This window comes from Hordeum vulgare, chromosome 1H (genome assembly GCF_904849725.1).
Source record: "Hordeum vulgare subsp. vulgare chromosome 1H, MorexV3_pseudomolecules_assembly, whole genome shotgun sequence".
NCBI lineage: Eukaryota > Viridiplantae > Streptophyta > Magnoliopsida > Poales > Poaceae > Hordeum > Hordeum vulgare.
In genome coordinates this window covers 473,697,044-473,715,339 of record NC_058518.1, presented here as the reverse complement: position 1 = coordinate 473,715,339, position 18,296 = coordinate 473,697,044, and the positions used below count along the sequence as shown (strand labels likewise).

The 18,296-nt window shown below is 44.5% G+C and overlaps 2 protein-coding genes across 2 annotated transcripts; both read right to left on the bottom strand.

The window, feature by feature from the left end:
- Positions 1-2,465: 2,465 nt before the first annotated feature.
- LOC123446665 (soluble inorganic pyrophosphatase-like) lies at positions 2,466-4,350 on the bottom strand. The gene is made up of 7 exons (XM_045123228.1): positions 3,971-4,350; positions 3,777-3,871; positions 3,555-3,662; positions 3,337-3,402; positions 3,088-3,208; positions 2,900-2,981; positions 2,466-2,782 (listed from the first exon to the last, which is right to left on the bottom strand). Exons 1-7 carry the CDS (start codon positions 4,119-4,121, stop codon positions 2,740-2,742), a joined length of 666 nt encoding a protein of 221 aa, XP_044979163.1. The 5' UTR covers positions 4,122-4,350; the 3' UTR covers positions 2,466-2,739.
- Positions 4,351-4,776: 426 nt separating this feature from the next.
- On the bottom strand, positions 4,777-7,270 carry LOC123446676 (sm-like protein LSM3A). The gene is made up of 3 exons (XM_045123239.1): positions 7,026-7,270; positions 5,836-5,931; positions 4,777-5,106 (listed from the first exon to the last, which is right to left on the bottom strand). The coding sequence occupies exons 1-3, from the start codon at positions 7,140-7,142 to the stop codon at positions 5,026-5,028; spliced, it is 294 nt and encodes a 97-aa protein (XP_044979174.1). The 5' UTR covers positions 7,143-7,270; the 3' UTR covers positions 4,777-5,025.
- Between the last annotated feature and the right edge of the window lie 11,026 nt (positions 7,271-18,296).

Sequence of the window (18,296 nt, the reverse complement as noted above, 5' to 3'; positions counted from 1 at the left end):
TACCACAATAAAATGTTACTAAAATTATTTGATTCTTTACAAGTGTAGTTTTCGTTACTTTTTCTTCAATTTCATCACCTTGTTACAATTATATGATATATACTCTTATGGCATGTGTTCTTCTATGTACATTTCCTTTTGTTATGTACAATTTTTATCGGCGTTTCAAGAAGGAATTATACATAATGGGTCAAGAAACAATGATAGGTCATTTAACAATGTGTTCACATTTACTACTATAAAAAAATTATGTAGGATTGCCAAAGGTTTGTAATATTTTCCAATATTTGGATAAAATTATTCATATTTACCATGTATTCATTCTTTCTTTTTGTCTGATAATGCAGGCAACAAGAATATAATGTTGTTATGCTAACATGATTCTTGGTGACAGTTAAGGAAACAATTACACTTTTTGTTGATGTTCGTTTGCATATAAGACCTTTCTTGGTAAGACAACGAAAGCTTCTATATGTACTCGAGGGACATATGGTGATTAAGAGGAATTACGAGAATCATATTCTTTTTTATTTTAGTGTGTGTTTTTAATCTAAATTGTCGAGTCACAAGCACTTAACTTTATTTCTTTGAATATTGTGTGTGATTTTGGCAAAACTGTTCATACTTTTCCCGTACATGTTTCCTTTGTATTGCTCTAACATTTGAACCCTTCTCTATTCACTAGGGACGTGTGGAATCAATCATAGTGTGTGTTGTATAGAGAGCCACATTTTGGTCTATGTACAAACTTATGTCCCTTTATTGACACCATATTTTTTCTCGAAAATGAATGTTTAATTGATTTATTTAATACAAAGTGTAATAGATTGTGATATCTATGGTTGTTTCACTTTGGTATTGTCACGTGATACCAATGTTTTACTACTAAACTATAAATATTTGTGCTTCATGCTTCATGAATTCCTCAAACATAGGTTTCCTCAAGAATATTTTGTTATCTGGACATCTAACTAAAGAATTGTTCAATTTTTTATTTTTTAGCATCTATTTTTTGAAGCAACGCGCGTGATGTTATCTAGTTATAATCAAAGGTTCAGTCGAATATCATTTGCGTACTCAAAGGGATCCATATGGATGCCCATGGTTTCGCTATCAATCATTGAACGAAGAAGTTTTGTTCATGTCTATGAGTGACCGAACCTATGGGGTCACGAGCTTAAGGTAATTATGATCTGTTGAGTGTTAGTGGGATGGGAGTAATGAGAACTTATTTGTGAATTTTTTTCATATTAATATTTAAAATAGTTTCTAGAGAATCCGGAAGTGTTTCGACGTCACCGAAAAGGTTTCGAAGACTATCGGACAATATCGGGTATCAATGAAAAATAGTATATAGATGGAAAATAATTTTTCAAGATGTTAAATTAATAATGAAAAATTTGTTAAAATAGTTAGGAAACTTTTTCATTTAATTTAATATCAATGGGCCTTAAAAGGCCGACACACGGAAGGTAACTTTGGGCCACGAGGGCCCAAGTGAATGTGGTGCCCCCTTTCCCACTTGGGAAAGTAGGGGAGGCCGAATTGGAGGGGGCTCCTCCCCCTCTTGGCCGGCAAAGGGGAGGGGACTTTCCCTCCCTTCCCCTTATGGCGCCCCTCCTCCTCCCCATCACCTATATACTAAAGGATTTTCATCATTTTGTACACACAACTTTTGAAGTCTCCTCTAGTCCTCTAGTTCTAGCTCTAGTTGATCCTAGTTGGTCAATTAGAGCTAGACCTAGATCGTCTAATCCTCATAATTATAAGATCAATGTGGTTCTAATCTCCTCCATTTAATTCTTCAGCGACGATTAGCCCTGGATTGTGAACTGATGTCGGATCATGAAGACCATACGCTTGCAACCAAGTAGAGAGGTCGTGCTTTCGGTCTTCTATTTGAAGGATCGCTTGTGGGTGGTTCGTGGGATCATTCATCTACGGTTCGAGGGTCATGAATGATCTATACCAACTCGTCTGTTTTTGTTGCAACTCGGAGTTGGTAACAATCCGATCCCAATCATTATTGTATCTTCACAATGTTCTTGGTTGATCGTACAGAGATTTTTTTTGTTTTCTACTATGTTTCCCAACAAAAGTATCATAAGACATGAGGTCCACACATCAGGTGGGCCCAGACGAGCTTCATATACAAGAAGTTACTCGGATGTCAGACATGTTATTTAGTCGAACGACATCCAGATCAACATCACTTGGATTACACTACTCGTCTACTCGGATAACCATCAACTACTCTGTTGTGTAACCTACCATCTCAGAAAACCAGTCCATGTCAACAATTTTATTTTTCTAGAAAAGTCCATGCCAGCGTTGCTAGAGCTTCGAGTAGGAGGGACAAAAAATGTCTGCTACTGAAAATATAGTGTCACTTTGTTCGATTTTGAAGTTCGGAGACCAGAAATGATCACTCTCACAAGGAGCCAAAGACATACTTGTCTTGAATATGAATGTGAGAAATTTTGATATTATTATTTGTTCAGTAAGAACTGAAGATAATACGCGAGCCAAACCACAAGGTCTTGAATACAAATTTGAGATACAATATAGTACCACAGTGGCCGAAAAATATGGCCAATACAAACTAATGCGAGAATGTGGAAATACAAACTCGCGTAAAGTGGGTGTTTATCAGATCCCAAATGCTTCGAGGGGATCTTCTTTGCTTCCCACCATAGGAGGAAGGGCAAAGGAAAAAAATATAAGGTAATTGTACACGCTCTACCGCCTTAGGCTGTGCATAATGTACTCGGCGTACAGATCCCTGAATGAAAAAGAATCAAAACAATTTACGTCAACATAAGTCGACGCCATCAATCCCCGAGGTGTCTCAGAGTTTAATCACAAGACTGTAGTATCCTCCAAAATGGTGAGAACTTACATGGAGTGCTGGATGGCAGCACGAGCGTCGTCCGCGGGGAGGAAGTCGTTGACAGCCACCTCCTTGTTCTCATTCTTCTTGTCTGAAAGATTTCACCAACCAAGAATCAGACACTAGAAGTCTGAAGATACTACGTACATGAAAAGGTCAGTGGGAACGCGAGATAAGGCAGGCAATGGTATGCGTACAGTCTTCGAAGAAGCGGCGGATCTCCTGCAGGCGATGAGGAGAGAGCTCGCTGAGATGGTTCAGGTTGTGGTACTCGGGGTCGTCTGCGCAGACGGCTATGATCTTGTCATCCTTCTCTCCCTGTTAGATAAATTAAAAGAGAAAGAGAGTATGATATAAATACTCTATAAGCTTAATTAAGGCCAAAATGGTGGGTGGAAAGTTGACTTGTGTGCTTGTAGAGAGATGAGGGGATTGGTTTAGCGTGCCTGATCGATCATAGGCATGAGGCCGATGGCCCTGGCCCGGAGGAAGGTGCCGGGGAGGACTGGTTCCTGGTTCGACACGAAATGAAATAATCAACACGCAGTTATCACAAGACAAGAAGGTTCGATAAATGCAGACCGTGATGCCTTGACAGGGCTGTTAATTTGCACTTATCATAAGAGGACGATGATATGATTGGAGCATGGATCGGTTCACACACCTGCATGAGGACGAGGACGTCGATGGGGTCGTTGTCCTCGCAGAGGGTGCGTGGGACGAAGCCGTAGTTGTGAGGGTACACCACGGAGGAGTAGAGGATCCGGTCAACCTGACAGAGACGATGACGATCCCGACGAGTCAGGAACGCATTCATGCATGCCCGATGCAAACAGCAGGTGAAAAGGAGGTTTGAGAGGTGAAGGAAGGAGTGCAGAGTGCAGACCTTGATCATTCCGGTCTTCTTGTCGAGCTCGTACTTGACCTTGCTGCCCTTGGTGATCTCCACCACCACGTTGAACACCGCCGGAGCTCCGGGGCCTGCACCGCCCAATAATCCACGCAAGAGATCGATCAAACCAATCAATCAGCGTCGGACGGACGGATCTGAGAGGAAATGGAAATGGAGAAGGGGCTTACCGATCTCGAGGTCGTGCCACGGGTGGGCGGCGACGGACCTCCGGGAGAGGGAGGAGAGGATCCGCTCGTTGAGCCGCGGCGTCTGCCTCTTTGGCTCCGCCGCCTCCTTGTCGCCGGCGGCCTGCCCTTTGGCTCCGCTGTCCTGGCTCATCCTCGATCCGACCAAAAACGACGAGGCTGATTTGCTGTGAGCGGGATCGTTGCGCGGCTGTGAGGACGGGATGGCCGAAACGTCCGTGGCCCGGCGTGCATATATAGGAGGGAGAAGAGGAGTTGGCGGGGCGGGGGGACGAGCGGTGAACGCGTCGTCATCGTCGAATGCATGCGGTGCCGTGCCGTGCCGGTGCGAAGCTTCGGCCCCGCGCCCCGAACGGATCAGATCACACCACGCACCAGGCACGCAGCACCGTCAAAGAAAAGGCAAATAAACTCGGCAACTGGCTGGCAGGGCAGAATCCCAGCACATGCGGAACGTGCATGGAGCAAAGCATCCAGTCACTCGCAACGCACCAGGCACCATCATCGCCATATATAATAAGATAGGGAAGAGAAAAAAGCTGCCACTGGCACGACGCTGCGGTCAAATTTTAGTTATTGAAGGGAGGAAAGAAACTGGGCATCGCGGCCACACGCCAGCGTGTTCACCCAACGTGCCGTGATCATCGGACGGACGGTTTTGCCGCCTTGGATCTTGGATGGAAGGAGTGACCCACCAACCTCCTCCGGTTTCTTTGGCTAATCCATCTCATTTCGCATCAAGGAACATCGTCAAGGACAGAGTGCAGCGAACCGTGAACGCGCAGCAATTGTTGATAACAGATACAGTACGTACTACGACTCAACTTTTCCTCCACCAACGTGTCTACGGATGAGCAGGTGCCGGAATCAATACATGTTGACTACAGTACAGTGTCTTTGCTTTGTATCGAAATACATGGATGATCAACTCAAGCTATGCAGTGTAATGCTCCAGGAAACGTGTATAGGCTGATGCAGTGACATCCAATACGCGTTGCTGCCGATGCTCATCCAATGGCAGTTGTTCACAACCGGCTTCATACAGTTCGCAAGGGCGGCGAAACCAGTATCACGCCATCTCCTCGGACAAAAAGGTAGGGGATGGTGCGCTTGCTAGTCTGGAATCAATGGAATTAGCCAAAGCATTAGTAAATCTATCACATATCATCAGCCAGATAGTAAATCCATTACATATCATCAGCCAGAAGTATCTGACAGCATTTTGCATTGTTGTGTTACATTACCCCTAGATAATGGAAACAATGACCACACAGATTTTAACAAGTTGATGAAATGAAAAAACAAAAAACCAGGTTTAACGAAAGACGTTGTAGTAAAATAGAATGAATTATTGTATACACTGTAAAGTGACCATAGTGGCCTGAGCAAGATAATATATCAAAAAAAATATGGCAGAAACTTTCAGTACATAAATTTCAAAACCCTGGCTACAATCACTGTAAACAAAACAAAAATATTGGTGCTATGCTTACTATGCAAGACAACACAAGTGTTGCCATCAAAATACAACCAGTTAAGATGGCACATTTATGAACACGGAGCATTTTATACATTACTATGCAACTGAGATTGGGTTATCATTAAGCAAAACCATGGTAATAGTGCACATGTGAGTGAGGAAAGCCATGGTTCATATTAAGCATTATCGTGGTAATCGTGTCAAACCCTCACTCCAGAGGGGCTCTCAAAATCTTTAACACAAAATAGATAAACATACTGGAATAACTAATAATTTCGACTTTGGAAAAACAGTAGTTGAACAGTCTGAACAATGAACAACGACATCATCGTATAGTTTGAATTTGCAGGAACATGGAGGTACTTACACGAACAATCTCCTCATAAGTCTCATCGTCAATTTCTATAGAGGTCACTATCTCTTCTACATCTCCCAGTATCATATTGAGATGTTGATCATATGCCTGGATCAAAGGAAGAACAAAGGCAACTTAGAAATAGAGTATGTCAAATAGTGGCCACCTTGATGTCCCAGGGTCAAATTTCCTAACTGTTGGTACAATTGAATAACAATGCATGAAGAAAGTGTATGATCCATGGAGAAGCATCATACAGCCCACAGATCTTTTTTTTGCAAGTATACAATTGTAGTGAATCAGTAAAATGATAATAATGCCCAGCAGGCAACAAGTTAACCTCTAAAGCAACCGGAAGTCTTATGTTGAGGAACACCACTACAGCACGACGGGCAAATGCCGCGACGCCCGAAAACACTGGTTCGCCATCCAAGATATCAATGTGACCCTGAGCAGCAGAGTGCACATCTGCTGCATCACGAGATCAGACAGCGCGAGCTGCCATCGGGTGTTCGTGCTGCATTTTTTTCCATACATTTAGATGCCGAGATGATTTTGCCATTTAGATGTTGGGTGTTCGTGCTATGAACTCAGATTTAAATACTGCAACCTCCATCAGGAATTAACTGTCGCTGAAATGAGAGTGTATCTAAACGCGTTTCAGTGTGAAGATACACTCATTTCAGCGACAGTTATTTACAATGCAATATATGTGGTTCCACTAACCGGAAGAACTTTCAGCGTATCTTCCTCGGTATATTTAGATGCTGAGATGATTTTGCCATTAAGGTCCTGCATATTTCAGAATTGAAACACTACAGTTCAATATGTGTGGTTCCACTAACCGAGAAAAGTTTCGGTTCAGCATGTTAAGCATTATCTTAAAGGATACAGAAAGCTTCTACGCACATTTATATCCAAAAGAAGGGTAAAAGGATAAATCAAGCGTATGATTCTCTACACAGATAAATCCGGGTTCTGATGTCTCACAGCTCAACTACAAGTAGATGGGAAACTCAATTTACACTCCACAAGTCCACAACAAATTCATTTCTCTACGAATTAACATCAGCTGTTAAAACGCAGATGTCAGCCCAGCCATTTACGGTCCACGTAAACAAGATCCTCCACGCGGCCAAGCCCAGGCGGCGAAAGCTACCAGATCTACAGCAGAAATTACGAAGAGGGGCGAGGAAGCATACATGGAGCTTGCCGCGGAGCTCGCGGTCGGAGCGGAGCTTGACGTAGATGCGCTCGTCGAGGCTGAGCCGTATGAGATCCAGCGGCTCCTTCACCGCCACATCCTCCTCCGACGCCATCGCCGCCGGCTGCTACTCCCTTCCACTTCTCGCTCCCCCAAACCCTAGCTTCTGAATCGAGCTCTGTCACTTCCGCGCCGTTCCCTTTTTTTTTTCCTCGACGGGTCGGACAAGTACAGTGCACAACCTAATTGGGCTTTTGGACTTCTGGGCCCATATTGGTAACAAGGAGACCCTTTTAGTCATAGACTTTGCTGATAGGTCTAAAATTCCTTATCTTCTATTCTTAAATAGTTGCAACCCACTACCTATTTTTCCTTCTCATGCAACCATGCCACATCATTAAGGCATGCATTTAGTCACAAGTACTTATTTTTCCTCATATAACCATACCACATCATCAAGTCATGCATATAGTTACTCTCTTTAGGAATCAAAGTAGGTTTTTATTAGTGTGTCATTAGTTTTGCCACACTATCGATTTTTCTAGTGAAGTTTTCACTACTAAAAATGTTATGGTTGTCCCTTCAAAAAAAATGTCATTGTTGTGTCACGCTCAGAAATGCTATTTTCACCGTCTAGTCAAAGCACGTTCAGGCCCGGCCTTGAGGGGGAGCAGAGGGGGCGGCCGCCCCGGGCCCCCAAAATCTAGGGGGCCCTCCGGGGTATGTTGTACGCTGGTGGCCCATTGGCATGTAGCTTCTCAGGAAACGAAATTAGCCCAAGTGAAGGAAAGAGGTAGCAGCCTTGGCATGCAATCGCATCGTCCAATCAGTAAGATCATGATTGTGAGACATAGATCACATCCCTAATTCACTATCCTATTCTCTATTCCCTGGTCCCGAACTCCCAATCACAAATCGCAAGCCGCCGGCGGATAGTGTTCTCCATTAGCTAGTTGTACGAGGCCAGGACTCACACACACAATGTTGGGGAACGTCGCATGGGAAACAAAAAATTTCCTACGCGCACGAAGACCTATCATGGTGATGTCTATCTACGAGAGGGGATGAGTGATCTACGTACCCTTGTAGACCGTACAGCAGAAGCGTTAGAGAACGCGGTTGATGTAATGGAACGTCCTCACGTCCCTCGATCCGCCCCGCGAACAATCCCGCGATCAGTCCCACGATCTAGTACCGAACGGACGGCACCTCCGCGTTCAGCACACGTACAGCTCGACGATGATCTCGGCCTTCTTGATCCAGCAAGAGAGACGGAGAGGTAGAAGAGTTCTCCGGCAGCGTGACGGCGCTCCGGAGGTTGGTGATGATCTCGTCTCAGCAGGGCTCCGCCCGAGCTCCGCAGAAACGCGATCTAGAGGAAAAACCGTGGAGGTATGTGGTCGGGCTGCCATGGAAAAGTCGTCTCAAATCAGCCCTAAAACCTCCGTATATATAGGTGGGAGAGGGGGGCCTTCCCTTGGGGTTCAAGGAGCCCCAAGGGGGTCGGCCGAGCCAAGGGGGGAAGGTCTCCCCCCAAACCGAGTTGGACTTGGTTTGGTGGGTGGGAGTCCTTCCTTCCCTTCCCACCTCCTTTTTTTTTCTTTCTCTTTGATTTTTCTTCCAATGCGCATAGGGCCCCTTTTGGGCTGTCCCACCAGCCCACTAAGGGCTGGTGCGCCACCCTCAAGGCCTATGGGCTTCCCCAGGGTGGGTTGCCCCCCCCCCCCCGGGTGAACTCCCGGAACCCATTCGTCATTTCCGGTACATTCCCGGTAACTCCGAAAACCTTCCGGTAATCAAATGAGGTCATCCTATATATCAATCTTCGTTTCCAGACCATTCCGGAAACCCTCGTGACGTCCGTGATCTCATCCGGGACTCCGAACAACATTCGGTAACCAACCATATAACTCAAATACGCATAAAACAACGTCGAACCTTAAGCGTGCAGACCCTGCGGGTTCGAGAACTATGTAGACATGACCCGAGAGAATTCTCGGTCAATATCCAATAGCGGGACCTGGATGCCCATATTGGATCCTACATATTCTATGAAGATCTTATCGTTTGAACCTTAGTGCCAAGGATTCATATAATCCCGTACGTCATTCCCTTTGTCCTTCGGTATGTTACTTGCCCGAGATTCGATCGTCAGTATCCGCATACCTATTTCAATCTCGTTTACCGGCAAGTCTCTTTACTCGTTACGTAATACAAGATCCCACAACTTACACTAAGTCACATTGCTTGCAAGGCTTGTGTGTGATGTTGCATTACCGAGTGGGCCCCGAGATACCTCTCCGTCACACGGAGTGACAAATCCTAGTCTTGATCCATACTAACTCAACTAACACCTTCGGAGATACCTGTAGAGCATCTTTATAGTCACCCAGTTACGTTGCGACGTTTGATACACACAAAGTACTCCTTCGGTGTCAGTGAGTTATATGATCTCATGGTCATAGGAACAAATACTTGACACGCAGAAAACAGTAGCAACAAAATGACACGATCAACATGCTATGTCTATTAGTTTTGGTCTAGTCCATCACGTGATTCTCCTAATGACGTGATCCAGTTATCAAGCAACAACACCTTGTTCATAATCAGAAGACACTGACTATCTTTGATCAACTGGCTAGCCAACTAGAGGCTTGCTAGGGACAGTGTTTTGTCTATGTATCCACACATGTAAATGAGTCTTCATTCAATACAATTATAGCATGGATAATAAACGATTATCTTGATACAGGAATTATAATAATAACTATATTTATTATTGCCTCTAGGGCATAATTCCAACAGTCTCCCACTTGCACTAGAGTCAATAATCTAGCCCTCACATCATCATGCGAATTACATTGTAATAAATCTAACACCCATACAGTTCTGGTGTTGATCATGCTTTGGCCGTGGAAGAGGTTTAGTCAGCGGGTCTGCTACATTCAGATCCGTGTGCACTTTGCATATATTTACGTCCTCTCCTTCGACGTAGTCGCGGATGAGGTTGAAGCGTCGTTTGATGTGTCTGGACTTCTTGTGAAACCGTGGTTCCTTTGCTAAGGCAATGGCACCCGTGTTGTCACAGAACAAGGTTATTGGATTCAGTGCGCTTGGCACCACTCCAAGATCCGTCATGAACTGCTTCATCCAGACACCCTCCTTAGCCGCCTCCGAGGCAGCCATGTACTCCGCTTCACATGTAGAATCTGCTACGACGCTTTGCTTGGAACTGCACCAGCTTACTGCACCCCCATTAAGAATAAATACGTATCCGGTTTGCGACTTAGAGTCGTCCGGATCTGCGTCAAAGCTTGCATCGATGTAACCTTTTACGGCTAGCTCTTCGTCACCTCCATACACGAGAAACATCTCCTTAGTCCTTTTCAGGTACTTCAGGATATTCTTGACCGCTGTCCAGTGATCCACTCCTGGATTACTCTGGAACCTACCTTATGGCCAGGCTAACATCCAGTCTAGTGCACAGCATTGCATACATGATAGAGCCTATGGCTGAAGCATAGGGGACGGAGCGCATATGCTCTCTATCCTCATCAGTTGCTGGGCACTGAGTCTTACTCAATCTCGTACCTTGTAAAACTGGCAAGAACCCCTTCTTGGACTGTTCCATTTTGAACCTCTTCAAAACTTTATCAAGGTATGTGCTTTGTGAAAGTCCTATCAGGCGTTTTGATCTATCCCTATAGATCTTAATGCCTAGAATGTAAGCAGCTTCTCCTAGGTCCTTCATAGAGAAACTTTTATTCAAGTAATCCTTTATGCTCTCCAAAAACTCCACGTTGTTTCCAATCAGCAATATGTCATCCACATATAATATTAGAAACGCCACAGAGCTCCCACTCACTTTCTTGTAAATACAAGATTCTCCAACCACTTGTATAAACCCAAATGCTTTGATCACCTCATCAAAGCGTTTGTTCCAACTCCGAGATGCTTGCACCAGTCCATAAATGGATCGCTGGAGCTTGCACACCTTGTTAGCATTCTTAGGATCGACAAAACCTTCGGGTTGCATCATATACAATTCTTCCTTAAGGAAACCGTTAAGGAACGCCGTTTTGACATCCATCTGCCAGATTTCATAATCGAAAAATGCAGCTATTGCTAACATGATTCTGATGGACTTAAGCATTGCTACGGGTGAGAATGTCTCATCGTAGTCAACTCCTTGAACTTGTGAAAAACCCTTTGCCACAAGTCGAGCTTTATAAACGGTCACATTGCCGTCAGCGTCCGTCTTCCTCTTAAAGATCCATTTGTTCTGAATAGCCTTGCGGCCCTCAGGCAGTACCTCCAAAGTCCACACTTTGTTCTCATACATGGATCCTATCTCGGACTTCATGGCTTCTAGCCATTTGTTGGAATCTGGGCCCACCATTGCTTCTTCATAATTTGCAGGTTCATTGTTGTCCAACAACATGATTGATAAGACGGGATTACCGTACCACTCTCGAGCAGCACGTGGTCTTGTCGACCTGCGTGGTTCGACAGAAACTTGAACCGGAGTTTCATGGTCATCATCATTAACTTCCTCCTCAACCGGCGTCGCAACGACAGAGGTTTCCCCTTGCCCTACGCCACCATCCAGAGGGATGAGAGGTTCGACAACCTCGTCAAGTTCTATCTTCCTCCCACTCAATTCTCTCGAGAGAAACTCCTTCTCGAGAAAAGCTCTGTTTTTAGCAACAAACACTTTGCCCTCGGATTTGAGATAGAAGGTGTACCCAACTGTCTCTTTTGGGTAACCTATGAAGACGCACTTTTCCGCTTTGGGTTCCAGCTTTTCAGGCTGAAGCTTTTTGACATAAGCATCACATCCCCAAACTTTAAGAAACGACAACTTTGGCCTTTTGCCATACCACAGTTCATATGGTGTCGTCTCAACGGATTTTTATGGTGCCCTATTTAAAGTGAATGCAGCTGTTTCTAATGCATAACCCCAAAACGATAACGGCAAATCGGTAAGAGACATCATAGATCGCACCATCTCTAATAAAGTACGATTACGACGTTCGGACACACCATTACGCTGTGGTGTTCCAGGCGGTGTTAACTGCGAAACAATTCCACATTGTCTTAAGTGAGCACCAAACTCGAAACTCAGATATTCACCCCCACGATCAGACCGTAGGAACTTGATTTTCTTGTTACGATGATTTTCAACTTCACTCTGAAATTGCTTGAACTTTTCAAATGTTTCAGACTTGTGCTTCATCAAGTAGACATAACCATATCTACTCAAATCGTCAGTGAAGGTGAGAAAATAACGATATCCGCGGCGTGCCTCCACGCTCATCGGACCACACACATCGGTATGTATGATTTCCAACAAGTCACTTGCACGCTCCATTGTTCCGGAGAACGGAGTTTTAGTCATCTTGCCCGTGAGGCATGGTTCGCACGTGTCAAGTGAATCAAAGTCAAGTGACTCCAAAAGTCCATCAGCATGGAGTTTCTTCATGCGCTTTACACCAATATGACCTAAGCAGCAGTGCCACAAAAATATGGCGCTATCATTGTTAACTCTAACTCTTTTGGTCTCAATGTTATGTATGTGTGTATCGCTATCAAGATTCAATATGAACAATCCTCTCACATTGGGTGCATGACCATAAAAGATGTTACTCATAGAAATAGAACAACCATTATTCTCTGACTTAAAAGAGTAACCGTCTCGCAATAAAAAAGATCCAGATATAATGTTCATGCTCAACGCAGGCACTAAATAACAATGATTTAAGTTCATAACTAATCCTGATGGTAACTGAAGTGAAACTGTGCCGACGGCGATTGCATCAACCTTGGAACCATTTCCTACGCGCATCGTCACTTCATCTTTCGCCAGCCTTCGTCTATTCCGCAGTTCCTGTTTCGAGTTGCAAATATGAGCAACAGAACCGGTATCGAATACCCAGCACTACTACGAGAGCCGGTTAAGTACACATCAATAACTTGTATATCAAATATACCTGATTTTTCTTTGGCCGCCTTCTTATCTGCCAGATACTTGGGGCAATTGCGCTTCCACTGACCCATACCCTTGCAATAGTAACACTCCGTTTCAGGCTTAGGTCCAGCTTTGGGTTTCTTCGTCGGATTGGCAACAGGCTTGCCGCTCTTCTTTGAATTACCCTTCTTGCCTTTGCCGTTTCTCTTGAAACTAGTGGTCTTATTCACCATCAACACTTGATGCTCTTTACGGAGTTCAAACTCTGTGACTTTCAACATCGCAAACAACTCGCCGGGAGACTTGTTCATCCCTTGCATGTTGTAGTTCAACACAAAGCTTTTATAGCTTGGCGGCAGTGATTGAAGGATTCTGTCAGTGATAGCCTCTTGCGGGAGATCAATCCCCAGCTCAGCTAGATGGTTTGAGTACCCAAACATTTTGAGCACATGTTCACTGAGAGACGAGTTTTCCTCCATCTTGCAAGCATAGAATTTATCGGAGGTCTCATACCTCTCGATCTGGGCGTTCTTCTGAAAGATAAACTTCAACTCCTGGAACATCTCAAATGCTCCATGACGCTCAAAGCGACGTTGAAGTCCCGGTTCTAAGCCATACAAGACTGCACATTGAACTACTGAGTAGTCCTCCTTACGTGCTAACCAAGCGTTCTTAACATCCTGATCAGCCGTAGCGAGTGGTTCATCTCCTAGCGCAGCATTAAGGACATAATCCTTCTTCCCAGCTTGTAAGATTAGCTTAAGATTACGAGCCCAGTCTACAAAGTTGCTTCCATCATCTTTCAATTTAGCTTTCTCTAGGAACGTATTAAAATTCAGGGCGACTGTCGCGTGAGCCATGATCTACAACACAAATATATTCAAAGTGGACTTAGACTATGCTCAAGATAATTAGAGTTTAACTTAATCAAATTATTCGCTAAACTCCCACTCAAAAAGTACATCTCTCTAGTCATTTGAGTGGTTCATGATCCACTTACACTAGCTCAAGTCCGATCATCACGTGAGTTGAGTATAGTTTCAGTGGTAAGCATCCCTATGCTAATCATATCATCTATATGATTCATGATCGACCTTTCGGTCTCATGTGTTCCGAGGCCATGTCTGCACATGCTAGGCTCGTCAAGCTTAACCCGAGTGTTCCGCGTGCGCAACTGTTTTGCACCCGTTGTATGTGAACGTTGAGTCTATTACACCCGATCATCACGTGGTGTCTTGAAACGACGAACTGTAGCGACGGTGCACAGTCGGGGAGAACACAATTTCGTCTTGAAATTTTAGTGAAAGATCACCTCATAATGCTACCGTCGTTCTAAGCAAAATAAGGTGCATAAAAGGATTAACATCACATGCAATTCATAAGTGACATGATATGGCCATCATTACGTGCTTCTTGATCTCCATCACCAAAGCATCGGCACGATCTTCTTGTCACCAGCGCCACACCATGATCTCCATCAACGTGTTGCCATCGAGGTTGTCGTGCTACTCATGCTATTACTACTAAAGCTACATCCTAGCAAAGTAGTAAGCGCATCTGCAAGCACAAACATTAGTATAAAGACAACCCTATGGCTCCTGCCGGTTGCCGTACCATCGACGTGCAAGTCGATATTATCTATTACAACAAGATCATCTCATACATCCAATATATCACATCACATCGTTGGCCATATCACATCACAAGCATACCTTGCAAAAACAAGTTAGACGTCCTCTAATTTTGTTGTTGCATGTTTTACGTGGTGACCACGGGTATCTAGTAGGATCGCATCTTACTTACGCAAACACCACAACGGAGATATATGAGTTTCTATTTAACCTCATCCAAGGACCTCCTCGGTCAAGTCCGATTCAACTAAAGTTGGAGAAACCGACACTTGCCAGTCATCTTTGAGCAACGGGGTTACTCGTAGCGATGAAACCAGTCTCTCGTAAGCGTACGAGTAATGTCGGTCCAAGCCGCTTCAATCCAACAATACCGCGGAATCAAGAAAAGACTAAGGAGGGCAGCAAAACGCACATCACCGCCCACAAAAACTTTTGTGTTCTACTCGAGAAGACATCTACGCATGAACCTAGCTCATGATGCCACTGTTGGGGAACGTCGCATGGGAAACAAAAAAATTTCTACGCGCACGAAGACCTATCATGGTGATGTCCATCTACGAGAGGGGATGAGTGATCTACGTACCCTTGTAGACCGTACAGCAGAAGCGTTAGAGAACGCGGTTGATGTAGTGGAACGTCCTCACGTCCCTGGATCCGCCCCGCGAACAATCCCGCGATCAGTCCCACGATCTAGTACCAAACGGACGGCACCTCCACGTTCAGCACACGTACAGCTCGACGATGATCTCGGCCTTCTTGATCCAGCAAGAGAGACGGAGAGGTAGAAGAGTTCTCCGGCAGCGTGACGGCGCTCCGGAGGTTGGTGATGATCTCGTCTCAGCAGGGCTCCGCCCGAGCTCCGCAGAAACGCGATCTAGAGGAAAAACCGTGGAGGTATGTGGTTGGGCTGCCGTGGAAAAGTCGTCTCAAATCAGCCCTAAAACCTCCGTATATATAGGTGGGAGAGGGGGGGCCTTGCCTTGGGGCTCAAGGAGCCCCAAGGGGGTCGGCCGAGCCAAGGGGGGAAGGTCTCCCCCCCAAACCGAGTTGGACTTGGTTTGGTGGGTGGGAGTCCTTCCTTCCCTTCCCACCTCCTTTTTTTTTCTTTCTCTTTGATTTTTCTTCCAATGCGCATAGGGCCCCTTTTGGGCTGTCCCACCAGCCCACTAAGGGCTGGTGCGCCACCCTCAAGGCCTATGGGCTTCCCCGGGGTGGGTTGCCCCCCCCGGTGAACTCCCGGAACCCATTCGTCATTCCCGGTACATTCCGGAAACCCTCATGACGTCCTGATCTCATCCGGGACTCCGAACAACATTCGGTAACCAACCATATAACTCAAATACGCATAAAACAACGTCGAACCTTAAGTGTGCAGACCCTGCGGGTTCGAGAACTATGTAGACATGACCCGAGAGACTTCTCGGTCAATATCCAATAGCAGGACCTGGATGCCCATATTGGATCCTACATATTCTACGAAGATCTTATCGTTTGAACCTCAGTGCCAAGGATTCATATAATCCCGTATGTCATTCCCTTTGTCCTTCGGTATGTTACTTGCTCGAGATTCGATCGTCAGTATCCGCATACCTATTTCAATCTCGTTTATCGGCAAGTCTCTTTACTCGTTCCGTAATACAAGATCCCGCAACTTACACTAAGTCACATTGCTTGCAAGGCTTGTGTGTGATGTTGCGTTACCGAGTGGGCCCCGAGATACCTCTCCGTCACACGGAGTGACAAATCCCAGTCTTGATCCATACTAACTCAACTAACACCTTCGGAGATACCTGTAGAGCATCTTTATAGTCATCGAGTTACGTTGCGACATTTGATACACACAAAGTACTCCTCCGGTGCCAGTGAGTTATATGATCTCATGGTCATAGGAACAAATACTTGACACGCAGAAAACAGTAGCAACAAAATGACACGATCAACATGCTACGTCTATTAGTTTGGGTCTAGTCCATCACGTGATTCTCCTAATGACGTGATCCAGTTATCAAGCAACAACACCTTGTTCATAATCAGAAGACACTGACTATCTTTGATCAACTGGCTAGCCAACTAGAGGCTTCCGAGGGACAGTGTTTTGTTTATGTATCCACGCATGTAAATGAGTCTTCATTCAATACAATTATAGCATGGATAATAAACGATTATCTTGATACAGGAATTGTAATAATAACTATATTTATTATTGCCTCTAAGGCATAATTCCAACACACGAAGCAAGGCCATGGCGATTGACAGCGACTAGCGCCTCCGGTATGCACTTTTCAAGCGCTGGATATACATGGCCGAGTGCTTGCCGCCTAACACTCACATCGTGTCATCCTTGAGCGTCTAATCAACGCCACCGGTGCGGTTTGTCTAAGGTATATCATCGTACTATTCGCTATTCCCCAATCCTTTATATGTAGGATGCTAATTTAGTAATTTACCTTCGTATATGCGTATACAATGCATATCTTACATTGTTAAATAGTTTGGCAATATTGTGAATCCACAAGAATATGTGTAGGATAAAATTGACATTGACCCCATGCTAAGTGAATTTATATTGAGAATTTTTCTAAGATACTTGAACTTATATATCTATTTGTATTCCTTTTGCCTCGTTTTTTGGATGTTTTCTAGAATCAGCGGATGTGTAACATTTGGAGTTTTCGTTCATGTACATGTTTGTTGCCAATTGAAAAAATGAGTAATCCGTTGCCATGCAAAATATGGTGTTATGACTCTAATATTAGGGGCCCCGGTATTTTGTTTCGTCAAGAGCCCCCAAAATCTCAGGACCGGTCCTGAGCACATTGCCCAAAATAAATGAACAAAATATCATTGATCCCACTTGTCAGCTCCCTCTCTCTATCTCTTTCAAATGTGTGGCCCCACTTGTCATGGGAGCAGGAAAAGAAATTAGGAGGAGAATGGGCGCGGCTTGGGTTCGAACCAAAGAGATAACTACTCGACCCGAATAAAACATTTGACACATAAGGGAATATCACCTCAAGAGAATTTCTTCTCTACAGAAACCTCGATATTAATTATTACTTTATGAAATAATGGAGTTTCACCCCGGCTCCATTTCCATCAATGAAACCAAGCAACAGACACAGGCATAACCAGACTACCAAAGGTAGCCAGCCAGGTAAACATCAACCAGACGGATGTTTAAAAGACATGCCAGAACAACTCCAAACTTACAAACTTGGAGAACGTGAATGGACATATAACGAAGGGAAACATAGAGTGGAATCAGCCTCCCTGAAAGCAGTCAGAATGGAAGATCATAGACCGTCGCTGTTCTTCATAGTTTGCACTCACAAGGAGACGTAGGTCCTGACAATGCACAAACTCCACAGGGAGGCAGCATAGACCAAGTTTAGAACAACATTTTTTCTTAGGTTGTTTTCTCGTACAAAGCAGTTAAATCAGATAATAAATAGATAGGTTCTAATTAAAGCTATCCGACACAAGATCCAAAGAATTATGGCCACTATGGAGTCAAAGAACAGTTGCTGTACTGATTAACTCAAGATTAATCGAGTACAAAATTTTCTTAAAAGCCAACAGTAAGTTTCCTGATTCAGATCTTCGTGTTATGTGTACACACACATGTACGAAATTCGTAGAATATGAGAGAAACTTTAAAAAAGTGCAAACA